The sequence below is a fragment of the Corylus avellana genome, chromosome 1 (genome assembly GCF_965113065.1).
Source record: "Corylus avellana chromosome 1, dhCorAvel1.hap1.2, whole genome shotgun sequence".
Classification (NCBI taxonomy): Eukaryota; Viridiplantae; Streptophyta; class Magnoliopsida; order Fagales; family Betulaceae; genus Corylus; species Corylus avellana.
The window spans coordinates 18,947,174-18,964,652 of record NC_142490.1 but is presented as its reverse complement, the minus strand read 5'-3'; the positions used below and the strand labels follow the sequence as shown (position 1 = coordinate 18,964,652).

Here is a 17,479-nt window from a genome sequence, read left to right as displayed (position 1 = left end):
TAAAACCAAAACACAAATAAATAAAAAGGAAAATAAAAAAATCTCCATATATTCTTGCTCTAACTATAGAATTGTTTTTTACAAAAATCATATCATATCAAGGAATCCCAAGTAAAATCTCTACTAGTAGGTGGACACTTACAATAATAAATATTCACATAAACAATTGAAACTTCAATTCCGTATCCTTGATGGAGATAAGAATCTATCTGTTAAAAGAATACCTACCATGACTAGAGAACTACTGAGAAGAATGCTCACCCCCACTCAACATGATCTTGATTCGGTTTGATTTCCCCGAAGTCATATCCAAATGTAAAGGAAGAGCAAAATGTATGGACTGTAGTCGAGTTTTGGATCTGGCTTCCGCTCAAACTGTGCTCTTGCCTTTGTCGATGGAGGTCTCTCATGGCCTTAAACCTCAAATCTTCACTATAGGTGCTTGGTTCCGGGATCACATCTGGAACGGCCATTCGCCCTTCGAGTATGCTTACAACCTCCGACATGGTAGGCCTAAGTGACAAGGAAGGATTTGTGAACAACAGAGCTACTTTAACCATGATTTCTGCTTCATTTTGGTTCACCTCAGACTCCAACCTCTCATCAATTAGCTCCATCAAGTTTCCAGTTTGTTGCAAATGACAAGCCTGCGACATAAAATATTTAACAACTATCATGCAAATGTTCCTCTTAGCTTATGATCAAAGTAACAAGGATTGACAACGGATGTGTAATGGATCAAACAAGAAAGAGGAATTCTAAAGTACCCGATCTAAAAGACAAACTCAATTGTCACTTGGCATATAGTCGTTATTGTTCTTTCCACTGATAATTTCCAAGGCCACAACTCCAAAACTGTAAACATCTGCTTTGTAGGTCAGATAACCCCATAATGCATATTCTGGTGCCATATATCCTCTGCAAACCAAAATCTAAACGTCTCGTCATTCAACACCAAAAGTTAATTTTTTTTTGCAAATATCATGTTGAGGAAGAAAATATTAGCAACGGTCATAAATTAATTGAAAAAATAATATCTCAAGCCTGTAACGTTAACATTCCATCTACGTGAACAATTTCCTTGTATAGAAGATCACAACATCAATCCTTAACGGCTATGTAAACCAAATTCTTTTTATAAATAGATCCTCATGTAAAACAATTATCATCAAGAAATATACAAGTATTTCCTTCTTCATTCTCTCACTATTTTTCTTGGGTTTTATCATGGTATCAGAGCGTATTCTTAGAGATTAAAAATCTGTTTCTTCAATTAAAAACAGTCTCATTTTTTTTACCTGTCGGCAATATTTTTGCCAGATTTTGGGTACTAGTCGTCCTACACGCTTTCGCCGGTTAGAAAACGTGTTGGCCATTCTCTACCCATCCCAATGATCCTCGTTGGTCAGAGGACACCATCTACATCAGTGTGGTACCCGTTTGGTCAGAGCCCACTCCGATCGGTGCCTAAATTCTGATTCAGTAGCGTTGTACAGCCGGTTTCATCACTTCCGTCGAATGCCCAAGCCGCAGCAAGCCCACCACCTCGTGTTGTCAGATTTGCCCCACCCATCCCTCAGTTTCTCCGTTGGTGCAGTTTTTCTGCTGGATCTGTTGATCGCTGTGAGACAAGGAGAAAAGAAAAATTGCTCTTGGGTGGGTCAATTTTTTTTTTTTCCTTGTAGTCAAACTCTTTGCACAAGAAGAAGCAATTGCTTCTAGAAGGCTCGGCCAGCAGGTGCTCATTCCTAACCCACTATCCTTTTTTTTTTTTTTTTGTTACTCATTTTGTCTTGCTTTTTTAAGACCTGGCCCAACTCGTACAATTTTTTTTTAAAGCCCATCTACACAAACAGTACACTTCTATGTCTTCCATGTCTTCCATGTCATAAACTACAGGTAGTTTAGCCATCCTCCCTAAGCTACAGGTCGTTTAGTGTTCCCTAAAAAAAAAAAACAACAACAACCCATAGTCTTCACCATGACCGAAGCCACACCTTCTACCATTCCCATACCTCCCTCCCAAGATCCCAATCATCATCTATACCTCCACCATTCCGATCACCCTGGTGTAGCATTGGCATCTCAGTCTCTTAATGGAGAGAATTATCAAACTTGGAGCGGGCCATCATTATGGCTCTCAACGCCAAGAACAAGCTCGGATTCATTGACGGGACCATCTCTCCACCAATGACCTCCTCCAAAGATTATCCGCAATGGAGCCGTTGCAACAATATGGTAAAATCTTGGTTATTAAATTCCATTTCTAATGACATTTGCACTAGTGTTATTTATTGCAACCTTGCGAGCGACATTTGGTCGGACCTTAAAGAGCGATTTTCTCAAGTGAATGGTCCTCGCATGTTCCAACTAGAGCAAGATATCAGCACCCTCTTTCAAGGCACCATGCCTATCGCCACATACTTCACAAAACTCAAAGGGTTATGGGATGAATTATCAGCACTTCAGCCCAGCTCTCCTTGCACCTGTGGCGCACTAAAGGAGGGCCTCAAACTACAGCAATGTCAGCGTACTATCAAGTTCCTCATGGGTCATAATGAGTCATATGCAGCTGTTCGGGGACATATCCTCTTGATAGAACCATTGCCTTCAGTCAGCCGTGCATATGCCTTGGTCCTTCAAGAGGAACGCCAACGCAGCATTACCATCCCACCCACCATTGAGGGCATTGCCTTGGCTGAAAAAGGAAATCTACCACCACGGAAAGACAACCGCTCTAGCTTTCAGAAGAAGGAAAGACCGAAATGCACTTATTGCGGTCGTGATGGTCATACTACTGAGAGATGCTACCAACTTCACGGATTCCCCCTACTCATCGCAAGATTAACTCAGGATCAGGCTCTAGTCTTAAGCCCCATGCTCATCAGGTTTCCACTACCAACAATTTTCCTTTTACCCTGATCAATGCCAACGGCTCCTCGCAATTTTGAATAACGTCACTCCACAACAGTCCATGGCCCACCAAGCAGGTAGTACCGAACCATATCTATCAGGTACATCTTCTATCTTATCTGATGATTCATTATGGATTCTTGATAGTGGTGCTACTGATCATATGGTATGTTCTCCAACTGCCTTGACCCAGTCCCATCCTGTTCATGGTCGTACTGTCCAATTACCTAATGGCTCATATGCTTCTGTAACTCACATTGGATCTGTGGCTTTTTCCCCATCACTCATCCTTCATAATGTCCGTTGTGGTCCAAATTTTTATTTTAACCTGATCTCTGTGCGTACACTATGTAGGACATTGCACTATCTCATTATTTTTTCTTCTGATTTTTGTTTCATTCAGGACCTTCGCTCGATGAAGATGATTGGTCTGGGCACTGAGCGGGATGGCCTGTATTACTTCACCAACACGAGACCCTCACGGTGTCAGGTGGCAAAGTCAACCCCACAGCTTTGGCATCGCCGATTAGGTCACCTCTCCAATAAAGTTTTGTCATTTCTTTCCAATAATGTATCTGAAATTTGTAGTTCAAATTCAGAACAATGTTTTGTTTGTCCTCTCGCTAAGCAAACACGTATTCCGTTTCCAAATAGTCAAATTTCTTCTACTGCACCTTTTGCCTTAATACATGTTGATATTTGGGGTGGTTACCGCACATCTTCTATTGATGGGGCACATTATTTTCTGACCATTGTTGATGACTACACCCGATGCACATGGGTATATTTGATGCAACATAAATCTGAGGCTCGCTCTCTTCTACAATCCTTCATTAACCTTATCGAGAACCAATTCTCGACTACCATCAAAGTTATTCGTAGTGACAATGGCCCTGAATTCACCATTCCATCCTTTTATTCTGACAAAGGAATCATTCATCAGACCAGTTGTGTTTCTACTCCCCAACAGAATGGAGTTGTTGAACGCAAGCATCGTCACCTTCTCAATATGTCCCGAGCCTTACTCTTTCAAGCCCACTTACCCACACGTTTCTGGGGAGACGCTATCCTCACCACTACCTATTTGATCAATAGAACCCCTACCCCCCTCCTATCTGGAAAATCTCCATATGAGAAGTTACACAACTCGAAACCTCAATACAATCACTTACGAGTTTTCGGTTGTTTATGCTTTGCTTCTACTCATTCACAAAATCCATCAAAATTTGACCCTCGTGCCATACAATGTGTCTTCCTTGGTTATCCTTATGGTCAGAAAGAATACCGTCTATATGATCTTGATCATCACAAAACCTTCATCTCTCGTGATGTCTTTTTTCATGAAGATCATTTCCGTTTTGCCCAAACCACCCCTGAGCAATCTCTACCGGTCTTGCCTATCCCTTTTGATCTTCCTAATGATGTCGCTACCTCGTTGTCACCTGTTGTTGAAGCTCAAGTTGCCCCTTCCACCATCCAGATTGCCCCCTCTCCTTGTCCGGTCACTCGGCAATCCACTCGGTCGACCCAGCCACCTGCATACTTACGTGATTTTCATCTTGCACAGGCTTTGCCATCTCATACCACTCAATCATCTGAATCAGCGTTGGTGTGTTCGTCAGGTAACCCTTACTCCCTTGATGCCTTTTTATCTTATACATGCCTCTCTAACCACCATCGTGCCTTTACTATTGCTATTTCCCTTGCACAAGAGCCAAAGTCGTTTTTGCAGGCCATGCAAGATTCCAAATGGCATGATGCTATGCGTGCTGAGGTGGATGCTCTTGAGTCGACTCAAACATGGACTCTAACTCCTCTTCCACTTGGAAAGAAATCCATTGGCTGCAAATGGGTTTATAAAATCAAATATCACCTAGATGGTTCTGTAGAACGATATAAAGCTCGCTTAGTGGCTAAAGGTTACAACCAACAGGCAGGCCTTGATTATACGGAGACCTTTGCTCCTGTCGCTAAAATGGTGACTGTCCGCTCTCTCCTTGCACTTGCTGCTTCATGCGGATGGCATTTGCATCAACTTGATGTAAACAATGCCTTCCTTCATGGTGACCTTCACGAAGAAGTCTACATGCACCTTCCTCCTGGTTTCAGACAAAAGGGGGAGACTAGAGTTTTTAAACTCAATAAATCCCTGTATGGGCTTAAACAAGCTTCAAGACAATGGTATGCAAAACTCTCATCCACTCTCATTAATTCAGGATATAAACAATCCAAGGCCGACTACTCACTATTCGTCCGATCCCACAAAGGTAACTTCACAGCTATTCTCATATATGTAGATGATATTATATTGGCAGGCAATAACTTGGAGCAGATTTAAAAGCTTAAGAAACATTTGGGTGACCATTTCAAACTCAAAGATCTGGGCAACCTAAAGTATTTTTTGGGCATCGAAGTGGCTCGCTCAAAGAAAGGCATCTTTCTATCACAAAGAAAGTATGCTCTTAAAGTACTTGAAGACACAGGCTTCCTTGGTGCCAAACCCAGCACTTTTCCCATGGAGCAAAATCTGGCACTCAGTAAGCATGATGGAGACCTCATTGCAGATCCTTCGTCATATCGTCGACTAGTTGGTAAGTTGATTTATTTAACCATCACCAGACCAGATTTGGCATACGCAGTGCAGGTGTTGAGCCAGTTTATGGACAAGCCATGCACATCTCATTTAGATGCAGCACATAAAATATTACGCTACATCAAGCAATCTCCAGGACAAGGAATTCTCTTATCAGCCACAAGCAACATTCAATTACATGCATTCTGTGATGTAGATTGGGCACGATGCAGAGACACTCGACGTTCAGTCACTGGATATTGTATACTCCTTGGAAGCTCACCAATATCTTGGAAAACAAAGAAGCAAACAACAATATCCCGTTCTTCAGCTGAAGTAGAATACAGAGCTATGGCCTCAACCTGCTGTGAAATTACCTGGTTAAAACAACTGTTGGCAGACCTCCATATCCCACATCCACAACCAGCGAAATTGTATTGCGACAACAAGGCGGCCATCCACATCGCCTCAAATCCCGTCTTTCATGAAAGAACAAAACATATAGAGATTGATTGTCACCTCATTCGGAAAAAGCTGTAGGATGGCATAATTCAAACTTTTCACATACCTACCACTCAACAACCTGCTGATTTATTTACTAAGGCACTAGGTTCAAAACAATTCCATCACCTACTTGGCAAGTTGAGCGTTATGAATATCCACTCCAACTTGAGGGGGAGTGTTGAGGAAGAAAATATTAGCAACGGTCATAAATTAATTGAGAAAATAATATCTCAAGCCTGTAACGTTAACATTCCATCTACGTGAACAATCTCCTTATATAGAAGATCACAACATCAATCCTTAACGGCTATGTAACCCAAATTCTTTGTATAAATAGATCCTCATGTAAAACAATTATCATCAAGAAATATACAAGTATTTCCTTCTTCATTCTCTCACTATTTTTCTTGGGTTTTATCATATCATGTATGTAACTCTGACAAGTATACAAATAAATAACTATAAGTTTTATAAAAGATGGAAACCAACATTGTTCCAGCGACTCGGGTGCTAATGTGACTCTTCTCCTCTTCATCAAGCTTAGCCAATCCAAAGTCTGATATTTTTGGATTTAAGTCTCCATCCAACAACACATTAGTTGCTTTAATGTCTCTATGAACAATCTTGAGTCTTGATTCTTCATGGAGAAAAACTAAACCTCTTGCTATCCCAATACAGATTTTAAGCCTCGTAGGCCAATCCAATTTAAGCTTATTGTTTTTTGGACCTAAAAAACAAGAAAACATAGCTAAACCACTCAAATCTTTACTTTTAAGTTTTGCGAAAAAGTAATGAAATAATTGAAAGGGCACAAAAAATGGGAAACAACCCCTGAAAATTAGGTAATTGACCCTGCTTTGATTCTTCACTGAAAATCAAGAAAATAATAGTTTGTATCATATTATTTTTAGTAGTATCTACAGCTGAACAGAATGACATAATACCGACCAAATAGAGCACGAGCAAGGCTATTATTTTCCATGTACTCATACACCAACAATAATTGATCCCCTTCAATACAACATCCTTGAAGCTTCACAAGATTTGGGTGTTGCAAACAAGAAATCATGCCTATCTTCGTTTAAAAATTCACGATTTCCTTCTTTTGATTTAGATGAAAGTTGCTTCACTGCTATGACAGTACCATCAGGTAATTGACCTTGAACCCAACAATAGAACAAAAATCTATGCTCAAATGGGATAATCAAGTAAGAGTTTGTTGTAGTACCTTGTACACCGAACCAAACCCACCTTCTCCAACTTTGTTGGCAGAATCAAAATCATTAGTAGCAGCTTTTATTTGTTTTAAGGTAAAAGTACCTGTCTGCAACTCTAGCCTCTGAACATCTGTCCAAGGAGGCACATGTGAACTAGTGTAAGCCAAGGAATTATTTTATACGTATTATTCTTCTAAATATCATTTATTATAATTAATTTCTATCACATCCTAATATCGTACAATCGATCTCATCATTAAAAAGCAACAATTCAACCGCTTGTCAGAACTTAAGATTGTGATGCTTGAGAAGTAAAAAAGAAATATATAAGCCAATGACATCAACGCCCAAACCATTCCCACCCTCTTTTTCCCCAAAGCCATATTTTTTCCCCTTTTTCAATTCTTTGATGTTTCAATCTCCTTATATATATATCATGAATCTCACTTGAACTCTGCACTAATCCCTACTACTTCAACAAACATATACCACTCATGGAGAGAGCTTGTTTTCTATTCCCCATTTTTATGGCAATTCTCATGGTACATTTTTAGATGGCAAGCCTAGTTATTGCAAGTGTTCCCAACGTTACTGCCGATCAGTCTGGTCTTCTTGCTTTAAAGGCTCAAATTTCTTATGATCCTCGTAATATTTTGACAAACAACTGGTCCTCTAGCACCTCTGTTTGTAGTTGGATCAGTATCACTTGTGGTTTCCGTCATCATCAAGTCACAGCCTTGAACCTTTCTTACATGGGTCTCATTGGCACCATTCCCCCACACATGGGGAACCTCTCATTTTTGGTTAGCCTAAGTGTCGAAAACAACAGTTTTCATGGCTCTATGCCCAACGAGTTGGCTCGTCTTTACCGGTTGCGACACTTATCTATTACATTCAATGATCTAAACAGAGAAATCCCATCATGGATGGGGCTATTATCCAAACTTTAATATTTGTCTCTAAGCGGTAACAGTTTCACAGGTAGTATTCCACCATCTCTATCTAACATATCTTCATTGGAAATAATAAGTATTGAATATAACAACCTTTTAGGCTTAGTTCCTTCTTCCATCTTCAACATATCCACTTTGCTAGGAATTTATCTAAGAGAGAACAAGCTTTTGGTTTCGTGCCTTTCATTATCTTCAACACGGCTTGATGTGTCTTATAATCAGTTTAATGGTAAAATTCCATCCAGTTTACTAAGGTGCAAACAACTGCAATATTTATCATTGTGGGCTAATAATTTCATAGGAAGAGTACCTCTGGAAATTGGAAACTTAACCATGCTCACAAAGTTATACGTTGGCTATAACAACTTTGAAGATTTGTTTAGTATTCTTTTAGCATTCTATAGATTAAACTTCAATATTTGTTTCTAAATAGTAACTATTTTATAGGTACTATCCCATCTACTTTGTTTAAGTCCAAACAACTGCAAATTCTATCATTGTCGGTTAACAGACTCACGGGAAGAGTACTTTTGGAAATTGAAAACTTTACCATGCTTACAAAGTTATACCTTACCTATAACAACTTCGAAGGTTTGTTTAGTATTCTTTTAGCATTTTATAGACTAAACTTCAATATTTGTTTCTCAATAGTAACTGTTTTATAGGTACTATCCCCTCTACTTTGTTTAAGTGCAAACAACTGCAAATTCTATCATTGTCGGTTAATAGATTCACAAGAAATATACCTTCAGAAATTGGGGACTTAATCATGCTCACAGAATTAAACCTTTACAACAATAGCATTGGAGGTATATTTAGTCATGCTTTAGTTGATTGATCTATGGATGTTACAAAGTTATACCTTGACTATAACAACTTTGAAGGTTTGTTTAGTATTCTTTTAGCATTTTATAGATTAAACTTCAATATTTGTATCTAAATAGTAACTATTTTATAGGTACTATCCCATCCACTTTGTTTAAGTGCAAACAACAGCAAATTCTATCATTGTCGATTAATAGATTCACGGGAAGAGTACCTTTGGAAATTGGAAACTTAACCATGCTTAAAAAGTTATACCTTGCCTATAACAACTTTGAAGGTTTGTTTAGTATTCTTTTACCATTTTATAGATTAAACTTCAATATTTGTTTCTAAATAGTAACTATTTCATAGGTACTACCCCATCTACTTTGTTTAAGTGCAAACAACTACAAATTCTATCATTGTCAATTAATAGATTCACAGGAAGAGTACCTTTGGAAATTACAAACTCCATCATGCTTAGAAAGTTATACCTTGCCTATAACAACTTTGAAGGTTTTTTTAGTATTCTTTTAGCGTTTTATAGATTAAACTTCAATATTTGTTTCTAAACAGTAACTGTATTATAGGTACTATCCCCTCTACTTTGTTTAAGTGCAAACAACTGCAAATTCTATCATTTTCGGTTTATAGATTCACAGGTAATATACCTTCAGAAATTGGGGACTTAATCATGCTCACAGAATTATACCTTTACAACAATAGCATTGAAGGTATATTTAGTCATGCTTTAGTTGATTGATCCATGGATGTTACAAAGTTATACCTTGACTATAACAACTTTGAAGGTTTGTTTAGTATTCTTTTAGCATTTTATAGATTAAACTTCAATATTTGTTTCTAAATAGTAACTATTTTATAGGTACTATCCCATCTACTTTGTTTAAGTGCAAACAACTGCAAATTCTATCATTGTCGGTTAATAGATTCACGGGAAGAGTACCTTTGGAAATTGGAAACTTAACCATGCTTACAAAGTTATACCTTGCCTATAACAACTTTGAAGGTTTGTTTAGTATTCTTTCAGCATTTTGTAGATTAAGCTTCAGTATTTGTTTCTAAATAGTAACTATTTTATAGGTACTATCCCATCTACTTTGTTTAAGTGCAAACAACTGCAAATTCTATCATTGTCGGTTAATAGATTTACAGGAAATATACCTTCAGAAATTGGGGACTTAATCATGCTCATAGAATTATACCTTTACAACAATAGCATTGGATATTTAGTCATCCTTTAGTTGATTGATCCATGGATGTTACAAAGTTATACCTTGACTATAACAACTTTGAAGGTTTGTTTAGTATTCTTTTAGCATTTTATAGATTAAACTTCAATATTTGTTTCTAAATAGTAACTATTTTCTAGGTACTATCCCATCTACTTTGTTTAAGTGCAAACAACTGCAAATTCTATCATTGTCGGTTAATAGATTCACGGGAAGAGTACCTTTGGAAATTGGAAACTTAACCATGCTTACAAAGTTATACCTTGCCTATAACAACTTTGAAGGTTTGTTTAGTATTCTTTCAGCATTTTATAGATTAAACTTCAATATTTGTTTATATATAGTAACTACTTTATAGGTACTATCGCATCTACTTTGTTTAAGTGCAAACAACTGCAAATTCTATCATTGTCGGTTAATAGATTTACAGGAAATATACCTTCAGAAATTGGGGACTTAATCATGCTCACAGAATTATACCTTTACAACAATAGCATTGGAGGTATATTTAGTCATGCTTTAGTTGATTGATCCATGGATGTTACAAAGTTATACCTTGACTATAACAACTTTGAAGGTTTGTTTAGTATTCTTTTAGCATTTTATAGATTAAACTTCAATATTTGTTTCTAAATAGTAAATATACCTTCAGAAATTGGGGACTTAATCATGCTCACAGAATTATACCTTTACAACAATAGCATTGGAGGTATATTTAGTCATGCTTTAGTTGATTGATCCATGGATGTTACAAAGTTATACCTTGACTATAACAACTTTGAAGGTTTGTTTAGTATTCTTTTATTATTTTATAGATTAAACTTCAATATTTGTTTCTAAATAGTAACTATTTTATAGGTATTATCCCATCTACTTTGTTTAAGTGCAAATAACTGCAAATTCTATCATTGTCGGTTAATAGATTCACGGGAAGAGTACCTTTGGAAATTGGAAACTTAACCATGCTTACAAAGTTATACCTTGCCTATAACAACTTTGAAGGTTTGTTTAGTATTGTTTCCGCATTTTATAGATTAAACTTCATTATTTGTTTCTAAATAGTAACTATTTTATAGGTACTATCCCATCTACTTTGTTAAAGTGCAAACAACAGCAAATTCTATCATTGTCGATTAATAGATTAACGGGAAGAGTACCTTTGGAAATTGGAAACTTAACCATGCTTAAAAAGTTATACCTTGCCTATAACAACTTTGAAGGTTTGTTTAGTATTCTTTTAGCATTTATAGATTAAACTTCAATATTTGTTTCTAAATAGTAACTATTTCATAGGTACTATCCCATCTACTTTGTTTAAGTGAAAACAACTGCAAATTCTACCATTGTCGGTTAATAGATTCACGGGAAGAGTACCTTTGGAAATTGGAAACTTAATCATGCTTACAAAGTTTTACCTTGCCTATAACAGCTTTCAAAGTTTGTTTAGTATTCTTTTAGCATTTTATAGATTAAACTTCAATATTTGTTTCTAAATAGTAACTATTTCGTAGGTACTATCCCATCTACTTTGTTTAAGTGCAAACAACTGCAAATTCTATCATTGTCGGTTAATAGATTCACGGGAAGAGTACCTTTGGAAATTGCAAACTTAATCATGCTTACAAAGTTATACCTTGCCTATAACAACTTTAAAGGTTTGTTTAGTATTCTTTTAGCATTTTATAGATTAAACTTCAATATTTGTTTCTAAATAGTAACTGTTTTATAGGTACTATCCCATCTACTTTGTTTAAGTGCAAACAACTGCAAATTCTAACATTGTCGGTTGATAGATTCACATGAAACATACCTTCAAAAATTGGAGACTTAATCTTGCTCATAGGATTATACCTAAACAACAATTGCATTGGAGGAATATTTAGTCATGCTTGAGTTGATTGATCCATGGATGATATCATTGACTCAACATATATGCCTTTTCATTTCCTTCGATGGGCCGGGTACCTTTCAATTGAATATCTAGCAATGTTTTTTTCATCTTGCTTTTGTATTTTTTTTTTTTTTTTGAGGGGTGGGCTTCATTCAAAAGAGAAAAAGGATAATAAATAAGTAATTTAACATAAATGACTAACATAATTGTTTACTTTGGACGAAACGTTTTTCAAAATATCATGACTAATTAACTGGAAAATCTTCTACTCTGTTAACTTTTTGCAAGACTTACCAAAAATTAATCAAAAGAGACGAGTTTAAATATCTCTTTAAGAAAAGTGAATTTTTCTAAAACGTAGCTTGATTTTATGGTAATTTAAAACAATATTGTCATGGGTTCAATAGCATCATTGGTAAACATTAAAACGTACATTTAGTCTTATTTTAGTCTACTAGAAATTACTTCATTTTTTTTTTCTTTCTAAATGGTAATTGTTTTACAGGTACCATTCCACCATCTCTATCTAACATATCATCGTAGCAAATACTTGGCATTGGTTTTAACCAACTTTCAGGCTCCATTCCTTCTTCCATCTTCAACATATCCACTTTGCAAAGAATTAATCTAATAGAGAACAAGCTCTCTGGTTCGATGCCCTCCATTATCTTCAACATGTCTTCACTGGAAGTCATATATCTTTACGCTAATGAGTTGTCTGGTGAACTTCCGGAAGATACGTTTAATCATCTTCCCAAATTACAAGGGCTTGATGTGTCTAATAATCAGTTTCATGGAAAAATTCCACCCACTTTGTTCAAGTGCAAACAATTGCAATATTTATCATTGCGGGATAATAGTTTTGCCGGAGGAGTACCTTCGAAAATTGGAAACTTAACCATGCTTACCAAGTTAGACCTTCGCGATAACAACTTTGAAGGTTTGTTTAGCATTTTTTTTACCCTTTTGTTGATTAAACTTCCACATTTGTTTATAAATGGTAACTATTTTATAGGTTATCTATCATTCACTTCTTTCAAGTGCTAACAATTCCAATTTTTCGGTTGGTGGGGATAATAGGTTCACCAGAAGTGTATCTCCATAAATTTGAAACTTAACCGTTTGCTCCCAACATCAAAACTTAACTACAACAACTTTGAAAGTATGTTTAATCCTGTTTTAGTTGATTGATTATATAAATAACATCATTTACTCAGGATGTTGCCTTTTGATAGCGTCAGATTGGATACCTTTGAATTGGAAGTACAAAATAATTATGCACAACAGTGTAGGAAACAAAAGAACGTAATTAAAAAAAATTCTATGAAAATAGAAAACTCTAGTGGATAGTAATCTAGGCTTTGTTTATTTATATTTTTGTTTTCTCTTTTAAAAACGAAAACATTAAAAAATATCTTCAACATAAAAAACTATTAAATACAAATAAATAATTTTTGATATAAAAACTTTTTTTCTTCAACTTAAAAACGAAAAATATCCCAAGAAACATATTAACAAACATAGTATATTGTTGCTAGCTAGAGTGCTATCCCTTGGGTTGGAAGAGACGCACTCCTAACATAGTGTTGATTGGTGATTAGTGAGATATGTGGGTTGGGCTTTTCTAATGGAGCTGCTTGCATGCACAAATCAAGTAGTGCAACAACAATAACATTTTTTCTAGTAACGTTGTATTAGTATAGAAATAAAAATAAGCAAAAGACTAAACGCACTCTGTTTGTTTGTTATCTATATATTGATCATTGTTGCCTCAATCCACACCCACTTAACAAAGTTAAGCCCATTGGGCATTGCCTTCTTAAAGCGTTCTCTAGACAACAACAAATGTGCCCACCATTATTTCGTCATGCATTTTGCGTGACTCAATTGAACACACTAACCAAATTGGTATTTGATTAGTTTAAAACAAAGAGTGCATTAACTTGTGTCTTCACCTCTTGTGGTCTTTTTTCTTTTTTCTTTTTCCCTTTCTCCTATTCTTTGCATGTTGAAAGTTAAGGCTTAGAAAATATCACATCCATGGCTCACGCTAATAACAAATTAATATGATTGTCCACACAGCTCAACTAATAAAATAGAGGCTCAATCGACAAGGTGGCCAACTAGCCGTGTAAAACGAGGAAAGTTGATGGAGTGACTTATATATTAATTAGCTCTTAATTTGAAGTTTTGGTTGGTGTTTTTTAGACATCTGTTCACTTGTATGTATGATTCATTTAAAGCACATTATTTTTTTGTTTTGAATAATAATGTGTGGTTGTTCATATTGTGTTAGGTGCAATACCAAATGAGATTGGTAATCTACAAAACCTTGAGATCTTCGATATCGGTTCCAACAACATCAATGGTTCAATTCCATTTGAAATCTTTAATATCTCAACAATACGAGAAATTGTTATGCCTTTGAATAACCTCTCAGGCCATCTTCCATCAAATGCAGGCCTCTTCTTTCCAAATCTTCAGCATCTTTATCTTGATTATAACAAACTGGGTGGAACAATACCTAGCTCTATCTCCAATGCTTCGAAACTCACTCAATTCGATCTAGGAGACAACTCATTCTCAGGCTTAATTCCTAAACCACTTGGTAATTTAAGGCTCCTCAAGTGGCTCCGCCTAGCAAGAAATAATTTGACCATTGAATCATCCACTCCAGAATTTAACTTTTTCTCTTCTTTGTCGAATTTGGCATATCTAAATACTTTAGACTTGTCAGATAATCCATTGAATGGCGTCCTTCCTAGTTCCATTGGAAATCTCTCCACTTCTCTTCAAAAAATTTACATATATAATTGCAATATTAAAGGCAGCATTCCAAGAGATATAGGAAATTTAAGCAATTTGATGACTTTGTCTTTATATCTCAATAAATTGGATGGACCTATTCCAACTACAGTGGGAAGATTGCACAAGCTTCAAGCTCTCAATCTTTTTAATAATAGACTAGAAGGTCCCATCCCATCCGATCTTTGTCATTTAGAGAGCTTGTTCGCTCTGGGTTTAGGTGGTAATGAGCTTTCTGGACCTATTCCTGCATGTGTAAATAATCTCACATTTCTAAGATATCTTTACTTAGGCTTCAACCAATTAACTTCCACGATTCCCATGAGCTTGTGGAGCCGTACATATATCTTGGAGGTCCAACTCTCATCAAATTATCTAAGTGGCCCTCTCTCATTAGAGATTGGGAATTTGAAGGTCTTGAGAGTATTGGAGTTATCAAGAAATCAACTATTTGGTCATATCCCAGCAACAATTGGTGGCCTCAAAGATCTAGCTAATCTCTCCTTGGCGAACAATAAATTAGAAGGCTCAATTCCTGAATCATTTGGTGAACTAGTAAGCTTGGAATTCTTGGATCTTTCTAGTAACAATTTATCTGGAGAGATCCCCACTTCCTTAGAAGCGCTCTCGTATCTCAAATATCTAAATGTCTCTTTCAATAGATTAGGAGGAAAAATTCCTGTAGGAGGACCATTTGTACACTTCTTCGCTACATCATTTATGTCAAATGATGGACTTTGTGGTGCTCCCCGATTTCAAGTTCCCCCGTGTAAAAAAGGTGTTTCCCGAGCCAAAAAGACCGCATCAGTATGTATACTAAAGTATGTATTACCAACAATTGGATTAACAATGCTTGTAGTTACTCTTGTATTAGCATGGACAAGATGCAGAAAAAGGAATACAAAATTTCCAATGGATGCAAACTCGTTACCTGTAACGACATGGAGAAGAATTTCCCAACAAGAACTTTTACAAGCAACAGAAGGGTTTAGTTCACTCAACTTACTTGGTAATGGGAGCTTCGGATCAGTATATCAAGGAACACTTTCAGATGGAATGATTGTTGCAGTAAAAGTTTTCAACTTGGCAGTAGAAGGGGCAGTCAAGAGTTTTGATACAGAGTGTGGGATACTACACAATATTCGTCATCGAAATCTTGTCAAAATCATTACCACGTGTAGTAACATGAACTTTAAAGCTTTTGTGTTGGAATACATGCCTAATGGGAACCTTGAGAAGTGGTTGTATTCTCAAGACCACTGTTTGAGTATCTTACAAAGACTAAATATAATGATCAATGTCGCATCAGCATTGGAATACCTTCACTATGGTTCTTCAACACCTATTGCTCATTGTGATTTGAAACCTAGAAATATCTTATTAGATGAAAATTTGGTCGCGCACGTTGCTGATTTTGGCATTTCCAAGTTGCTTGGTGATGGGGATTCTATGATACAAACTATGACTCTTGCTACTATTGGGTATATGGCACCAGGTGATGTTTTTAGCCTACAACTTGAATTTACTTGTGTATTCAATCTACTCATTCATACATAGATAAATATAGGTTTTTAGTTCAATACTGATTTTAGCACTTTATATATTTGAAATATATAATTATGTTCTGATGATTAGTTTTTCTATTACAAATAGAATTTGGATCGGAAGGGATTGTTTCTACAAGAGGTGATGTGTATAGTTATGGTATTTTGTTGATGGAAACTTTCACAAGAAAGAAACCTACTGATAACATTTTTGCTGGAGAAATGAGCTTGAAGCGTTGGGTGGAGGAATCATCACCCCATTCAGTAACTAAAGTTGTTGATGCCTATTTGTTAAGAACAGAAAGAGATTATGCTTCTATGGAGAATTGTATGTCATCCATAATGGGATTGGCTTTGCAGTGTTGTGCTGAGTTACCTGAACAGAGGATTAAGGCAAACAATATTTCAATCATACTCAACAAAATTAAATTGAAGTTTCTGCATGATACGGAAGGAAGCTAATATGAGAAAATATCAAGTTTGTTTATAGCCCTTTCATGTTTGTGCTTTTGAAATAATATAATAATCTTGAGACTCCTATGAGATTTGTTTCTAGCCATTGCTTTTTTATAGTAGCTAATATAGTAACATTTATAACTTGTATATTTAATGATTGTAGTGACCTATCATGTGTCACTAATGGGTATACTAAGTTAGTCTCAAAGTGTTAAAGGCAACAAATCATTTTTTTTTTTTTTATCTCGAGACACAAATGATAGCGATTGTGGGGTTGTAATTTTGGTACTTGTTATAAATTTATAATAGATGTATCATTGTATGTAAATATTACACCAACAACGCATGGGGCATTCAGATCACTTCATTTTTTCTTAGAATAAACTCATGCCAAGCATGTCATAAGTTGCATCATTTATAAAGAGAAGTGATTTTTCCCCATCTTTTTTTCATTCCATCCTACAAATTCAACAGACCAACCATTAGATTTGTGAACTCATATAAACCTCACACAGATTTAATGGTAGATTCATCCATTCACTTTGGAGATAATTAAAAGATAGTTGAAAA

At 36.0% G+C, this 17,479-nt stretch overlaps 1 protein-coding gene and 2 pseudogenes across 4 annotated transcripts; 2 read left to right on the top strand and 1 right to left on the bottom strand.

Moving 5' to 3' along the window:
* Positions 1-257: 257 nt before the first annotated feature.
* LOC148588051 (putative LRR receptor-like serine/threonine-protein kinase RFK1) lies at positions 258-7,729 on the bottom strand (annotated as a pseudogene). Its single transcript, XR_015911588.1, has 6 exons — positions 7,696-7,729; positions 7,241-7,336; positions 6,927-7,148; positions 6,479-6,699; positions 768-918; positions 258-647 (listed from the first exon to the last, which is right to left on the bottom strand). The product of XR_015911588.1 is annotated as a putative LRR receptor-like serine/threonine-protein kinase RFK1 (transcript).
* Positions 7,730-7,760: 31 nt separating this feature from the next.
* Positions 7,761-8,588, top strand: LOC148588050 (uncharacterized; annotated as a pseudogene).
* Positions 8,589-10,882: 2,294 nt separating this feature from the next.
* LOC148588049 (uncharacterized) lies at positions 10,883-16,915 on the top strand. 3 transcript variants are annotated; one of them, XM_088517191.1, is made up of 4 exons: positions 11,176-11,219; positions 11,366-11,433; positions 14,401-16,404; positions 16,563-16,915. In XM_088517191.1, the coding sequence occupies exons 1-4, from the start codon at positions 11,176-11,178 to the stop codon at positions 16,913-16,915; spliced, it is 2,469 nt and encodes an 822-aa protein (XP_088373317.1). The 3 variants fall into 3 exon arrangements, with proteins under 3 accessions (XP_088373319.1, XP_088373312.1, XP_088373317.1); XM_088517193.1 differs by lacking the exons at positions 11,176-11,219; positions 11,366-11,433 and adding an exon at positions 10,883-10,922; XM_088517186.1 differs by lacking the exon at positions 11,366-11,433 and having other exon boundaries at positions 11,161-11,215.
* Positions 16,916-17,479: the final 564 nt, after the last annotated feature.

Bases quoted from the DNA above. Each gene is read 5' to 3' on its own strand.
- LOC148588049 (XM_088517191.1), top strand. From the start codon at position 11,176: ATGCTTACAAAGTTATACCTTGCCTATAACAACTTTGAAGGTTT. The intron at 11,434-14,400 runs GTTTGTTTAGTA...ATATTGTGTTAG, and splicing joins TGCCTATAACAACTTTGAAG to GTGCAATACCAAATGAGATT. The intron at 16,405-16,562 runs GTGATGTTTTTA...TATTACAAATAG, and splicing joins TATTGGGTATATGGCACCAG to AATTTGGATCGGAAGGGATT.